Source organism: Neodiprion pinetum, chromosome 6, assembly GCF_021155775.2.
Source record: "Neodiprion pinetum isolate iyNeoPine1 chromosome 6, iyNeoPine1.2, whole genome shotgun sequence".
In the NCBI taxonomy this organism is placed as follows: Eukaryota; Metazoa; Arthropoda; class Insecta; order Hymenoptera; family Diprionidae; genus Neodiprion; species Neodiprion pinetum.
Window position 1 is genome coordinate 23,659,638 of NC_060237.1, and position 16,426 is coordinate 23,676,063.

At 38.0% G+C, this 16,426-nt stretch overlaps 2 protein-coding genes across 4 annotated transcripts; both read right to left on the reverse strand.

Annotated features, from left to right (window-relative positions):
* Nucleotides 1–2,122: 2,122 nt before the first annotated feature.
* Nucleotides 2,123–8,376, reverse strand: IntS3 (integrator complex subunit 3). Of its 3 annotated transcripts, none has more exons than XM_046631342.2 (11): nt 8,160–8,376; nt 6,817–7,412; nt 6,013–6,574; nt 5,711–5,906; nt 5,349–5,511; nt 4,808–5,011; nt 4,231–4,581; nt 3,978–4,071; nt 3,500–3,867; nt 2,818–3,379; nt 2,123–2,386 (listed from the first exon to the last, which is right to left on the reverse strand). In XM_046631342.2, exons 1-11 carry the CDS (start codon nt 8,232–8,234, stop codon nt 2,312–2,314), a joined length of 3,246 nt encoding a protein of 1,081 aa, XP_046487298.2. In that variant the 5' UTR covers nt 8,235–8,376; the 3' UTR covers nt 2,123–2,311. The 3 variants fall into 3 exon arrangements, with proteins under 3 accessions (XP_046487298.2, XP_046487299.2, XP_046487297.2); XM_046631343.2 differs by having other exon boundaries at nt 5,349–5,481; nt 6,817–7,415; nt 8,160–8,375; XM_046631341.2 differs by having other exon boundaries at nt 6,817–7,415; nt 8,160–8,375.
* A 1,472-nt stretch (nt 8,377–9,848) lies between these two features.
* Nucleotides 9,849–15,998, reverse strand: LOC124221529 (uncharacterized). Its single transcript, XM_046631640.1, has 5 exons — nt 15,802–15,998; nt 15,015–15,224; nt 14,773–14,926; nt 14,264–14,364; nt 9,849–12,431 (listed from the first exon to the last, which is right to left on the reverse strand). The coding sequence occupies exons 1-5, from the start codon at nt 15,823–15,825 to the stop codon at nt 12,183–12,185; spliced, it is 738 nt and encodes a 245-aa protein (XP_046487596.1). The 5' UTR covers nt 15,826–15,998; the 3' UTR covers nt 9,849–12,182.
* Between the last annotated feature and the right edge of the window lie 428 nt (nt 15,999–16,426).

Below are 16,426 nucleotides of genomic sequence, written 5' to 3' on the forward strand. Positions count from 1 at the left end.
GCAAATGAAAAGTTGTTGGAATAATTATGAATATTAATGTTATGGAATACATCGAGCGCGTGTCGAATAGAATCCCATTTCGAAATGAATAATTCTTCTATTTTCATGTTATAGCCGATTATTGTAGATAATCTAGTTAGTCTCCTGGAAAATTATAAAATTTATAGTATGCATCACGTATTAATCGTAAATGGATCGTATATATTAATATCGTACATGGAACGCATATGGTACATATAATACATACTTTTTGGTCACTGCATCATTATCATATCTGATCTATTATTATTTATGATCTATGTATACATTCTCCTCTCGGGTACCTATACTTTAATTGATTCACTGTTTTGCGACGAATTTTGGAAGAAATTTATTCTCATCATTAATTTCTTGCATCGCCGACAAGTCCGTAATTACACACATGCTAAGTACCGGCTTGGGCTTACCATTGCGAAGACTGTGTTACTCGGAAGGCGAATGCAGTCAGCATCACGTCGAAATCGGTAACTCTCTGATGTTCTGCAATAAGTTCTTAACTCTACCGTTGGAACATCTCAGGGAGCGCAAGCACACGACGATTTTCGGTTGTCACACCAAAGCCCATTAGGGCAACTGTCTTTATATTCTTCAGTCAACGATTTATCAAAGAAAGTGGGTCAATTCTTACCGAAAGGACACTAAACACCAATGTCAGTCGGAGGAGCGCTAACCAAACCCTAAAACGTGCGTAATTATCGTGTAAACTGTACTGTATCCAGCAATATTATCACAGATATACTTATGTGAAAATTGATTATAAATTGGGAACTCTATTGCATTGTTCGATCAAATTTAAGACTACAAGAAACTTTGTTCTTTATAACAAGTACAGCATTTATAAAAATTATGGTATTAATTTTCCAGTACGAGGCTGTTAAATTTCTCAATGAAATTCTTCATTTTATTCACAATTCATAGATTCTATAAATGAGGGAATTTCATTGATTTTGTTAATGTTTTGTGTAAGAAACGAATGAAATTACTTACATATGTATTTCTTTATGCTGACAGTTTCAAATTGTCTTATTGTTATCTGTAAAATTATCAGTAGGACTCCGATACTAGCTCTTAGTTTAGTAATATAATAGGTAATTCTAAATGTCTGTAACAATAAAACTGGTTATTTCGTATTACGATAATCTATGTATTTACATTTACATGTTTCCGTGTGTACAAGATCGTTGAAAAACATTAGAATGTTTACAATTTATATTTTCCACTCTTTCATAAACTTTTTTCGCTTAAAATCCACGAATTTAGTTATTTATTTACAGTAAAAAAATTTATCTGGTAACAACTTTGAAACTCCGGCCTTTTATCATTTAACTAGTTATGAATTTCGTCTACGAGTAATGTCATATTCCACTTTTTTTACTTAAAAAAATGAATATGCTGATACGAATATAAATTGAGTATGAAAATCGACGATGAAATCCATACTCTCATTATTATGTACAAATTCCAAAATACATAATTCAGCGTGGTTACTTAGACTATTTAACTGATTTTACAGGAAATGTACATAGCTGGTAATAAATGGTTATCGCATCTCTCAGATCATTTACACGTTAGCCTTATATCAAATATTGTGCTACGACGGGCGCAAATGAAATACAGTTTGGTCATTGAACTGTCTATTTCTTCTACTCATACGACGATGGTCTGCTAATGAATTGAGTAAGAGCATCCGTTTGAGTAGCTGATTTTCATCAAGTAATAAAAGTTAACCAATTTACTTAAATTTTATTTACAAAAATGACAATAAAATAAGATAAACATTTGTTGGCCTCATATATACTCGACATACATTATTTCGCATAACAAAATACCTAATATTAACGCGTGTCCTTAATCTCTGCGCAAATATGAGTAACGAATCAAAATAGCAACTACTAAGTAATGCCGATAAAAGTCTCTGTAAAACAAAGTACATACTTTCTGCTTTGCATTCTCCTGAAAATGAAGTTTAATCTAAATTTTATAAAGCCGCAGACTGATACGAACTTCTTTTATGGTTAAAACTGTAACGGTTGAACCGATGAAAAGTAATGAAAAATAAATTACAGCTTAGCAAGCATGAAAATTTTTCTGAGATTGCAAAGTATTTGTCATAGATATCTCAGGACTGTTGGACTTTTGGCGTATCGTTTATTTACAGATTGCTTACTCTATTATGCATAGCATATTATATTATCTTACTACTCTTAAAACTGGATTAACTTGCTGCACACACGCGCACGTGGTCCATATGTCGCATGAAGACACTGGGTGGTCAGTCGCTATCAGAGCCAACAGGGTTTATCTTTTTTCTTTTTTTTGCTTGCTTTGGTTTGATGATTTCTTCTTCCTGAAGTTCAAAATAAATCCTTTAGACTTGACTTAAATGAAAATTTTTGTCAAAATGAGGCACGCTGTTGGACTTGTTGCCACAGTGGCGTCCGTGCAAATTCGGTTATATAGTGGCGATAGAAGTAATATAAGGGCACTAGAATATGCGACGCATTTCAGAGACACTCTACGTGATATTTCAACGCGAAAATTTTGGCTGAAATTGCTTCCTAAGAGGCTAGAAAAGAAGGCAAAAATGAATAAATGTTACTCAAACAAAACATAGATTTATCTCGCAAATCGGTGAACCGTTTGCAGTAAAATACGCAATGTCTGTCTCTGCTCAAATCAAAACTAAAATGCTGCTCCCTACGCTCAAATTTTAATGCCCAAACTAAATTAAAAACTCGTGTAAATCAGTAAATGTTTATTCATTTTTAAAATACTCACTTCGCTACTCTGATCACTACTTTCGGTAGTCCTATCTCGCGGTGGCGGACGTTTGGCAGCAGGTCTTTCTCTTGTACTGGCACCAGCTTTTCTATGACCTCCTTTCCCTCCACCGCCGCTCGCTGTATTGGCAGCGTGTTTCCTTGGTGGAGGTGGGGGTGGCTCATTTTCTTCATTAACTTCGGCTAGAGCAAAGAGATCCCCATAACTTTTACGTAAAGAATCATTGCTCGAAGCTTGTGCCTGCTGCAATGCTCTCTGCATCCCATCCAACTGATAAAATTCCAATTCAGTTGACGACAGACAGTGCTGTCTCAGTTGGTCAAGGTGTCCTAGTACTTGTTCTCCCGTTGGAGGTCCTGACTGTTGCGCATGCTTAGCTGTTGTCCGCTTCCGCTTGTTAGGGCTAGTCGCAGGATACCGTGTACTCAATAAATTTGCTACTAACTCGCCCAATTTGTCTTCGTATTCGCGACACCAGTAACGTAATGCAGCTACCACAAACATATCTCCGTCAACACTGTGCCGGCAAAAAAGCTGTCGTAATAGCTCCATTGTGGGTCTGTGAATACCAGAGACAAGATTAATTTATTAACTTGCTTCTATATCTACTTTGAACGTGATATTCAACTTGTAATCAATAGAATTGAAAGATAATAAAAATTTAATTGCAACTACTAACTTTTCTTGCTTTAGCATGAACAGGATTGACGTCAACGCTTCTGCATGGTTTCGAAATTCTAGTTTGGGCAATATAGGTAAGACAGACTCAATAGAAAAGTCGTGTGCAGCAATAAGCTGCCAGAAGCAATATTGCTCGAATGTTTCCCAATGTAGACTAGCCGTGAGAATGTTGGTAAATGATTCCTTTTTGAGCATTCTCAAGTGACCTTGCATTATCTGGCAAATTAGGTCCTGCAATTGACTGGCGTCAACAGTTGATACCACTAGTTGTAATAGGTGTACATTTCCAACTGCCACATTTTGAAATCCCATGTAGACATCAGGGATTAAGTAACAGAGTAAGTGTATGTCGTCTTCATGGCAAAGCTGTAATTGAAAATAATATTGACTGTGATGTTAGTTGAGCTCATAGTTCCAGGAAATTTGCATCTAGTTTTTATTAAATTAGTTCATATAACATATTTATAGTGCTTTACCTTTAAATCTGCCAAAAGACATGCTTCTAATTTCTTTTCTCGTTCTGAGCAAAAATCCTTGTACACTAACGCCTTAACGTCGTTTAACTCGTTACTGAAAAAGAAAAGAAAATAGTCATAGCTAAAAGTATAGTAAATAAATTTCTTGTCAAAGCTTAGACGCTACTTGAATTTGTTTCAAATCATGGACCATTCGTCCTGATTTGGTGTGGTGAATACATTAACGATGTTTTTCAAAATCAAGACTACTAACCTAGGCTCGCCTTCTCTTTTCTCTTCTTCTCTTCCCCAAACTTTAAGAAAATACAAAAGTAAGTATCCAGTTCTTGGCTGGATAGCTTGAACTTCTGCCAAAACTCTAGATAAGAGTTTTCGACGCTTGTCTTCTTCTTTGCACAACTGAAATTGGTTTCTGTACATTACAAATAACGGTGTGCTTATACTATCTGCCAAACTCTCGTCATTTAGATTATCTGCAGGGAATATCTGCGACGTCGTTTGTAAAAATAGAACTGTAGATATCGCTGATGCTAACGCAGGTAACGTTTCCGATTCGATTTCGTCTTCTATGACTAATTGAACTATCCTCTCCATAGCTTGACACCTGCAGACATAAATTTGGGGTATAACTTATATATTCAATTACAAACTTATTGTAAATCTAATTGAAAAAACAATCAGTAGCAAGGTTCAATTCGAAATTGAATTGCAACTTACATTTTCAAGTAAATAAAATATTTTTTTCATTACTTTTTGTTATGGTTGTATGAAAAACTGAATTGCTTAATAGTGAATAATTGTGCTAAAGGCTGGTATGAAAAGTAACTTACTTGGCCTCATTATCAGGTTCCAGATGTAAGCTTTCAACCGCTACTCCCAATTCTGGAGGTTCCAACATGAAACTCAACTGTGGTACTACATCCTTCTCTTCTTTTAAAATGACGCAATTGGCATTCCTTTGGTCATTTTTTAGTTTCACTTTCGCAAGTGGCATGTCATCCTCATCTTCTTCCTCTTCAATTTTTGTAACAATCCTGCCAAGTCAAATACAGCACTTGATGAGTGAATGTAATTTTAATAATATGAACAACGAACTAAAAACATGATTGCGTTGTATAGAGCGAGTAGCTAACAGTGGTCTGTCCCCAACTGTCAAAATTTTTAATGTTACGTACATCGAGGCGACAAGTCATCCGAATTTATGACAGTTGGTCGACCTGACAAACCAACTGCTTCTGCTCTAGAATTTTAGGAGATGTAAGTTGGACCATTCGAATGTTCACTACTTACTCTGTATAACACATGTTGCAAGACAGTGGGGAAAATTTGTAAAACATGGATTAAGTTGAACAATACAAATGCTCCACTTACTGTAATGGCATTTCTTCTTCCTCATCACTAAAAGCTGGCTCATCTTGTCCCACATGATTGTTATCCAATGTATTTCCAGGTCCTTCCAGCATCAGCCCAGGACCAAGATCCTTATTAAGTTCCTCCATTTTACCTGAATACATTGGGATTGGAAGCTTATTACCTGGTCAAAAAGATTGTGCAAAAAACAGTGTTAGTAAGCAGTCGAGTGACAAATGATTATTCAAAATGGTAGTGCTAAAAAATTAGGTTTGACGTTATTGATTATTGACATTTTCTATGAAAATCAGCTCTGTTATTTAAAATAAGCTGGCAGTGGCGTTGATATGGTAGCACGCATGCAGTACACAACTGAGGATTACCTGGATCAGTATTGGGTGGTAGACAAAATTCTTTGAAGGTTTCCCGTATTTTGGTTCTCAATTCTCTGTCTAGTTTCGGGCTATCAAATAATGGATACAGACTAGGCAGCACACGCTTTTCCAAAATCTGCCTGAGTGAGGAGAAAATACCACTTCTAACTTTCTCAGTCAACGCCGGGTAGAAATTTGGAATTATCTGAAATATGTATGTTCTCTTTATGATGTTCAAGATCAAATGAAAATGTTGGTTGATCTGACTTCTGTCGTGTAGTCAATATTTGAGTGTCAAATGTTTAACTTACCCTGCACAAAAAATCTAACAAAGTGGCAGTGACAGCAGGATGTGATCTCATCGAATTGTGCATCACTAGAATAGCTGGTTCTATGTTCATTATATTATCTTTTTCAGGTTCAAAAAATAGCCAATCATAAAATAATGCCAATTTGGCATTACTAGCGGCAACGGTGGATGTGCAGGTAGTGAACAGCCAGCCGATCACGGCCCACCTTGGAATAATGTCAGAGCACAAGAGTTCATTCGTTGGATGAATAACACCAACTATAAATCTAATGAGGTCACATCTGAGAGATTGAGACTCTGGAGTGGCCAAGTATTGTCGTTGGAACCAATCTTGATACCGTTTATGGTTGCCAAAACGCACTTGACTCGTTAAGAAGACCAGTTTCCTTTCCATGTCAGGTGTCAGTCTTGACTGTAAAAACCTTCTAGAGGTTCTTGTTTGTAGAAGTTGCAATACACCAACGAAGTTTGGACACAAGGACTTTGGATTCAGTAACAGGTCTTTCCAAAGAGCTTCAATCTCTGGTATCCTTGCAACATTTTGTAACAGTCGAACCAAATCTCTGAAAATAATATTTCATTGCATTATTCATTGTCAAGAGTTCTATGAAAATGACAGATAATTGTTGTACAATCATACGAAATAGGAGTGATTATAACTTTAAAAGAAACTTGAGGCATATTATGATTTTTCTTAGCACTTTAAGGCTTTCTTCAGATTGTACAATTTGAAAAATCTTGTAATTACCACACATCTAGGTGCAAAGTATATAATTGGATGAATGTAACGTTTGAATCTGATTACCTGCCGATCACTAAACAGTCAGCACATCTCTCTCTGATCAGCGACACCATAAACGAGACTTCCTTCTGCCTAAGAGTAGCTAAATGTGGAGCAGTGTGGTCCTCGATTAAACGTAGATAAGTATAGACAATTGAGGCAACCAAGAATGGGAATTTATCTAGCCACGGTCGGTTCTCTTGAAATATGTCCAAGAGAGCATCGACCAGAAATAGATTTCTCACTGAGGTATCTCCGCCAGCAGCATGCCTCAATAAACTCGAACAAAGGTTGTCGACATTTGTCACACTCGTTCTTATCATTTCTCTGAGAAGCCATAATAACTGACTTCTTGCTGTATCGTGAAGGCGTAAATATCTTTCTAGTACTAGTTGGTTCAGATGACCTAACACAATGGCTAAACCATCTCTAGTAATAAGGGTCAAGTCACGATAACTTTTGGCTGCATTGGGTGGCTCAGTCAGAATAACTACCAAGAGTCCCAAAGACACTTCTTCGTGAGTCTTATCCTTGCACACTGCATTATTCAGGCTATCGTGGGCTTCTTTCTCAGAGAGTCCCGAAGTGAGGTTTTGCAAAATTGTGTAGCAGCGCTCGAACTTCTGGTGAAAAGATCAAAGTGCGTTAAATTACTAAATGTCATATTCATTAATGGTACAACAAGGCAACAAAAATATGATAAATTCAGTATTTTCCTAACAGACATTAGGTGTAAAAATATTGCACTAGCATTTCACAATGTACCCACGTAAACATTCTTTAATTATTAAAGTTAAAAATTTCATATGTGTAAGGTGGACTCGTTGTCGTGTTATGTATGTAAAAGTAGTCAGCAGCTGTGTTTAAACGTCCTATCAGAAAGGAGAGAGACATCGCAGTATATACACTTGTTGAAATCTAACAATGAGTCGTTACGGATTCAAACAGCATGAGAATTTTCGGGAGTTGGGTTTGTTTTCACCGACCAAATACTGCCGGATTTGTGTAACAAACTCAATGTTGAATTTTCATCACCAACTCTGTTTAGTACTACAAAAAAATGTTCTTTCTGATTATCACTGTTTCGAGTTTCATTTATTTTTATTCTTCCTGGAACAGTTTATAGTAATGAAGTATGTATTTTTTGTTTTATCGTTTCTTATATACACAACCTTTGCATGTAGGATAATTATTTTCATCTACGATCATATAAATCAGTCACAGTCGATTTGAATTCCCCGCGAAAATAGGTATTTAGTAACAGGTGACGCCGCGTGCGGCCGCTTCCGCAAACACGGGACCGTCACAACAATGGCCGACTTCGCATTTGATACGTATCCAGGGATTATTTAAAATATTAATATTACCTCTTCCAAGTCGTCCTTGTTCTCGATGCATGAGGTGTAGAAGAGCCTAGAGGCGGCCGCTTTCGTTTGGTCCATCGTTGGCCTTTCTGTGCGCGAGCACTCGCTCAAAAGTCTTCCACGCGCGAGGCCTGCCCTGCCTGCTTGCCGTTTCCTCCGAGCATCGTGTCTGTTTATTCCTCGTCCTCGGGAGTCGTGAAACGTTTCGATGCGATTGCGCATTGATACACTCCGTTTCCCTGCCTTGCTTCGCTTCGTGACGCGGTCTCAACCGGGGGAACAAAATAGTACGTTCTACGCATGCGCAGTTGTAGGATTCACTACATATTCAGCGCTTGTTGGCTCGTGATCCCAACTCCCTAAAGCCCCAGCTGCCCCCCATAGGCCCCTTCACTCCCCCTCGAACCCCCCGCCAAGTTCATTGTTGCCTGAACCGAGAATCCGATCTCGTGCAAATTCGAGTACTTACACCTCGCGTTCTCGTCTCCGTCATCATTTCCGTCTCTCTGTCGTTTCCCATTTGCATCGTTACATTTCTCTTTGTATTCGCTCGTCTCTTTTCAACTTTTCCGTTTCACCATTTATCTTTATGGGTTGTACGCACATTACTTACGTATTAGATGCCTGCGTTTACCGCTTGACCGGACGTAATGTACTACCTGTAAGACCATTACTTCCGATTTCTCGTAAATATATAAGCTGTAGAATTGCTAACATGTTTCCCTCGCCGCAGCCCTTTCGGAACCTACCAACGTCGCTACGGCGGATACGGCTGTTGGTACTAACAGAACTTAATTATATTTTATCACCGTATCTCGCTCTCACAAATCTACCAACCGATAGTCACGAGGTCACTTCCGGTTTTCCTGTATCAATTATCACAGATCTAATCTTACAAAACGGTGGTTTACATTGAAATAACATAAACCTACTAAATCTCACTACAAAGAAATTCCACCTGTATGCAGTTTTTATACAATTTCAAACGCACCACATTGAATGCGCATGCAAAGCGTTATCGTCTTTGAAATATTACCCGTGCACGCGGTTTGGCCATTAGGAAAGTCGGATGGATGGTTGCGTAGATCTTTTCTTCATCTGCGAATAAATCACTGTCAGCTGTGATGCTATTCACGAAAATGCTTCGAGTACGTATACCTTGCCGAGAAAAAATTTGTATCAAATGACGCATAGAACGACACGTTTGATTTCAACTCCTTTTTTGGATGCGATGAAAAGCAGCGAAGAGCAAATAGACTTCGGCGGCTGGTCAACTTATCTATGAATGAAGTTTACACCATGTGGTTTACAGGTACTCTTCCACGCCGTTTCGAATTTTAAAAGCTAGACTTTATGCAGATCCCATTAAAACGAACGACAAATTATGCCAAACGTTGAAGAAATTACTCTGTAGGATGGAAAACTTAGTATTTGATAGATATTACACATTATACGTTCTACGGGTAATGTGATCGCCACTCCATCGCTTGCCGTCTACCGTGTAAAAGTTGATCAAACAAAGACTCGAGCTGGCGTTGGAATGTGAGTTCCACATTTTCACCATTTGCACCATGTAACGAGTTTTGATGTGTAGGACAGATTAATTGCCATTCACATTTTCCCCAGTCCCTAATCTAGTATGCCCTACATATATACGACTACTTGGAACGTTTGATTGTCAATAGATTCATATACGTAGGCATGTATCTAAAATTTATTGGTTTCATTTGCGCTGTAATGCGAAACACTTACCGCTATAATCTTTGTCAGTTAAAATATATACACCGGATTACAATAACCTTATACTCAGAACTTGACTACTTAATCAATTTTGTGTTATTAATCGTACAAAACTCTGATGTATTTATAAGTAATTATAATTTGAGGTCGTTCCAACCGGCAGTTATCACTTATCGCACAGGACTGCGCGTCTCACGTCTGACTGCACAAAGGGCAGAACCACTTCTGTCGAATTCGTTGGTAATGGGAATTTTTTGGAAACCAGGGCGTACAACTATTTACTTTACTCCTGTCTTTCACTGATAGTAAAGAAATGCGGTTCGACTGTACGGAAATCAGTTCTACAGTGCAAATGTTCATTAGAATATGTTCTACGCACTCCTTTCTACAGAAATATTTTTCCACATAATATTTTTGTACAGAGGAATTCGAAATTCACATCAGTAATAATCCTGCATGAATTATTCTACAGGAGAATTGTTCTACAAAATATTTTCCTTCAGATTGTGTTTTACACAACGCACGTTCCGAGTAATCATCGAATCGTGAAAATAATACATCTAATCATCAATTCCGTACATTCCGATTTCATTCGATTTAATTTGATCTAATTTGATGTAAATTATTTGAGTTGAATTTATGTGTGTGTTAAACGTGTGCTATGTCGAACGGTTATTGTGTTGGATGGTGAAACTCGAAAATTATTTTGTAGAACAATTCTACTGTAGAATAATTTATGCAGGATTATTTCTGATGTGAATCTCGAATTCCGTTCTGTAGGAAAATTATATTCTAGAGATAAATATTTCTGTAGAAACGAGTCTGTACAAGATATTCTGCAGAACGTTTGCTCTGTAGAACTGATTTCTGTAGAATCGATTCTCCCCCATAGAAAAGTAATACAGTGCCATGCAGGCACGCGTGTGACACATGAATCAATGGACACATTGTACTATACATTTTTAGTCTTAATACGTTTATTACAATGATGCCAGATTCATACAAATTAATTATGACCGGAATTTTCTACGTTTAGCCATATAATAATACCTTTTAAAGATCGAATTTATGCTATACCGAATTGCAACTGCCGCTATTACTGGTGAAATTAACACGTCTTCAGGATTGTAGAGTATTGACATTTTTATAACGTTTTGCATCTCGAATACTTCAGCATTATCCTTTTGTCGGTACTCAATTTCTGTACGACTGACGCGTTTGGATTGTATGCTTATCATTAGCTATTAAAGCCAGGAATACAGGAGTGCTTGATTTAAGAGGAAACTGTGGTTATTTCGAGGCATAATACGAGTATACATATGTATTATGTAATGCGTATCCTTCAAGGTTTCTGCATATTTTTTAAATAATTCCTAGAAACAAATACCGCAGGCACCCCTGTTTATGTAATTGTATTTATTGTCAGACTTGTCTTCAACTTGTGTATATTATGCTGCACGTACAAACGAATGCACGAAACATTAGGTAGCGGTACGGTACTTTATTCAAAATCGTGTAATGAGATTTTTATATCTCCAATAACGAGATATAGTAAATGCATCGATCGGTCCGACGTCTATTTATTTATAGAGCATACATTCATTATAATTCAATACATCATACAAATATGGTAGAAAACGGGAGCTATATGTAACCAATACATTGTATATAATTAATTTTCTGCACATATTGTTCATTAACTTATAGTGCAATAGTCCCGGTCGCAACCCGTACCCGCGAATATAAATATGATTTTCCGCCGAGTATTCCACATTAATTGGACTCGCGGTATCGCGGTTGAATAAACGGTTTCGTCTATTTTTCGGATTTCTTGTTTTCACCGAGTAATGAAATGTTATTTCCTTGAATAAATCCAGCTACAGCTACTCTCACGTAATGGTAACATATTGCGTATTATTAAGAATAGGGGGAAAATCACGAAAGTTGCGCGAGTGGTCAAAAGTATTTGTGTCAACATAATAAAAGTCATGCTCGCACGTGCTATAACAAGGACTTTTATGGTGAGAGAGTGGAATCATTGCGGAATGGTGAAGAACCCCTTGAGCTCGCCTATTATTTCCTGTATAGTATGGTATATCGATTGAAATAAGTCGTCGTATCCCTGTAGCCACCGTGCAAGTTATTATGCGCGATGTTTGTAAAAGTCTAATTGTAAGACGCGTATGACGGAGATGGGATAAAGGGCTAAGATAAACGACAGGAATATCCTAAACCGTCCGCTGGGATCTAGAATACGTTGAAGAAGAAATCGTTTGCCACGTTTTGTTACGACTTTCCTTTCTTGAACCGCTGTCTCGCCTGAGCTTTACTATATTTCGGATGCTTGTCCCTGTCTTCATTGCTCATCTGCTCCTGCTGCGAGTCCTCCGGTTCTTCCTTGCTGCCCTCGAGGAGATCCACCGGCGGCTCAAGCAGCGACCGTCTTTGACATTTTACGAAATAACGGCAACCCTTCGCGATCCCAAATCCGAGCATGGCGATGGCGATGGTAAGCAGAGCCATCAGTAAAGGGTGCTAAATGCAGATATTCGATAGTTAAGCAAATTTTCAACCGGTTACTCGAAGTTGCAGGTTTGAAGAAAATATTTGATTCTTGCTCGCTTACGACCTTTTCTTATAAATTCCTCTGAAAATGAACGAGCAGATTGAAGACTTGCTGATTGTGAGGTATATTTTTTTTCTTGTATATAGATAGTCCATTATTTTCCAAGAGCTTGAATGTATAGAACGAGACTTTTAGGTTTTACAATTCAAATTTCCAGTGAAATAAATTCTTAGCTATAAAACAGATCGCCGATTCACATATTTCATCTATTGTTTTAATAGGACGTTACGATCACCGACGTGATAAATATTTACATCAAAATTTATTCCCTGCGTGTGATGTAGATGCTAGAGTATCAGCGGCAACTTGACATGGCGGATTGTTTTGCTTTGCAGATGATTGAGACGATTGAATCGCGATTCGAAAACAAAGCCTGCGCTCGTAGCATAAAATAAATATCACGAAGAATAATGCAGTAGACATGGCGACTGAACCCGACTAATTCTAATTGGAATCGAATTTTCATTACTCGTAAATTGTGTAAGTTGTAGGCATGTACGCCTATAAAACTCTGACAATTCGATCGATTACTTACAGAATGTAGAACTTGATAGGTCGGCTCGTTTTTCAGTAATCAAATTGACAATTAGAATAGATTACTTTTCAATGCGTTCGCTCAATTTCGATAATATACTTTAATTTACTTTAATCGCGAAAGTAGTTCTTCGTCCCATTTACCATTTTTTTTCACAATGCTAACTATCAGACTTGACAGAACGTATTCAAGATCGAACGCAGAATAACGCAGTGTTACAATAAGCGCTAGTATTACGCAATCGCTCTGTAGAGAATGTTGAGCACTGCAATAGTTGCTTTTTAAATCGATTACATACACGCTCAGTCATTAAACCATAAAGATCATACACTCAGACTTCTGACATGGCTAAAATGCATATAGCAAACGAATATTTATCTATTTCCAGGTGCACGGATTCAGAGTTCTGTCAACTCTTGTTTCTCTTCGTACGCATTTTAGTATACTGAAGTGCTGAAAATGTTTGCAAATCTATAAACATTTATACGAAGAAATTTACTTTGGGAAATTATTATCTCTGATCATGTGTAATGATGAGTAATTAGAGAAGAATTGTAAATTCAAAGAGAAAATTAGTCAAGAGATTGAAAGGATTCATTTACATTATTTCAAATTATGATTTCTGTGTCTCCCTATGCAATATATATAAGTAGATAGCTCGGAATATAACTGAGCTAATCACGCGTGATTCGATCTACAAACATCTCGTTCTCCAAAGCTGTATGCGCACTAAGTTCCTCACGTATAGCGTCAATATACGTATACGATGTTGCAAAGTTGTGAATCATTGATTTGATTTAATTAGGGTAAAAACTTGATTTCATCATTGTCCTACGCATAGAGATCCCACTCTATACCAGTGGAAGAGAGAGATGGATATCGGCGTGTTCTTCTCTGCACGCCACAATTCAACACGTAGATAGATAGCCGTAGATTAGGTATATATTTACATAAATGTATATTACGTACTAATCTCTCTCAACAAGTGCGTGCTGTACGCGTATGCATGTCTGTATCACGAATGCGAATTTATACACGCGTTCAAACTGCGGAGAGGAGGTATGTTGCACGTGTCCGCGGTAAGCTCGTCTTATAAACTCCCGAGTCTCGGGGATAAAAGGGAACAACTTGAGTACAATACCGGTGACAACGGGCCGTTAAACATCGTGTAGATAAATTTAGGACCTAGGTCATTGTTTTACCTACCGTTAAGGTCGGTTTGTTAGTGAAGACGTAATCGGCAATCACCACGATGACACCGAGTATTATTCCCACCCCAGCACCCAGCCAAGGTATCTGTTGGTCGGCTGAAATGATTATGCAAAACCAGTCACATCGGAAATCTATGTTAAATTGTGTAATTCAGTTTCACTATCCAAGCGGTATACATGTGTGTGTATATATATATATATATATACGGGACTTCGTAACCATCGAATTACGAGGAAAGTTTATTCGCGATCTATACTAAAACCGAGAATCAAAACGCCACGTGATAGGCAAGCCTGAACATAAAGTGAAATTATTTGTCAGGATACGTGGAGCAGACGTGTGATATTTTTGGGGAGTATTTATGCCGCATTCGTATAGCTATATAGAGAATCCAGACGAACTTTTCGTCTACCTTTCTTTTTCCGTCTGTATCAACATCTAGTTCGACAATTGATGTACAGACGGATACACAATTATTTACGTCAAGTGATGCAGTCTTATACCTCTCCTGTCTTTGATGAGCTGTTTCGAAGCCCTTTTCATGGCGTCTAGAATACTGGGGTCATTTGGCTGCAAGCTCAGAGCCTTACTGTAGGACTGGAGAGCTTCGCTAAACCGAAAGGTCTGTGATTCGACTTCCGCCTTACGGTAGTAACCCTGGAACAAACAGAGGAGATTATTATAAATAGCTAGAGCCTCGGTGGGGGGTTGCACGAATTGCGATCGAAAGGGTTCTGGTTCTCGCCTTTGTCCAATCGGGTTTCAGCTGAATGGTCATGATCGCGTCTTCCATGGCAAAGTGGTACTGCTGCATTTTCAAAAACACCAATGACCGGTTGCTGTACAACGAATAGTTTTTGGGGTCCAGTTTGATCGCGTGCGTATAATGGAACATCGCTTCGGCATATTTTTGCTCCTTAACGCACGCGTTACCTTGTTCCTTCAAGGATTGTACCTGAAAATATGACAGAGTATGATTTTTATACTTATATACATGAGAGATCCTTTGCCTCGGCTAGTTCGACGTGTCGAATTATTATTTTATCTAGGCGTACAATTCAACGTATTTATATCCGCAGCTAATTGAATTTAACGAGCGATGCCCGAGTGAAATTTATCCCTTATTTCGTTAACATTTAATTGCAGGTATCGGTCGTAGGATGAAAACTCATACGTACAGACACGTAGTAATGAAACAGTGCGGCGGCCGATTAGCCGCAAATTAAAAGCGTTGCGATTCCGATATGATTTCGTTTTTCGAAGCATGTCTACAATATCGCATAACCACGTCAGGTGCGCATACGGAATACAATGTAATAAGATACGAGTATAATAAATACATGTTTAATTCTTTCTAGGACCGCAAATCGGTGAAACTTTCTATTCGGTGGTTTGAATGGAAAGAAATTGATGTAACAAAGTGAGAAAACCTGCCGGTTGTCACAATGGGATTTAAATAATATATATGATAGCTAAAAAGCGAGTCACGTATATAACAGCACTGCAATTCGTACATAACTAGAATATCTCACCTCAGTTTCACGGCTGGCAGCCATTCTCGAGATAATTTGATATCACGGTGGTTAATGTAGTGCTTGCGTAGCAGTGGGGCTGCTTTCAAATTGAATTAACCATCGAATATCGTTCGAAATATCGTCAACCCTGCCGGAAAATAATGATCAACAATGCCGAGGTGCAGACGACATCTTGGCCGGCCATCAAACCCGTATAGCTTGATGCTCTTAATACGCATGCTTGAAGTCGGCGGCCTTGCGCATGTCCGTTCGCAGCATTTCGAATGGCATCGGGTGGCGGAACTTCTCGACGGTAGGTTGTTAGGTACGAAGGTACAATGCTTAATTAATCTCTTGCAGAGTTTTATCAGCGCGAGCTCTCTCGTACAAGTGTATAAACTATGTAGAAACGACTTGGAACTATCTAAAACTTTATTGGAATATGCTGTTTCAAAAGACAATGAAAATTGTCGTACGTTTCTACATATTTTATGTCATGCTAGATTTACGAGGCTTGAGAAACGAGGATTTCATCAGAATCTACAGTTTTATTAGACGTTTTTCTCTCGCTCGTTTATATAAAGGATTTATACAAAAATGTTTATCGAATAATGTAGACTCGCGGTTATTTCCATCATTATTT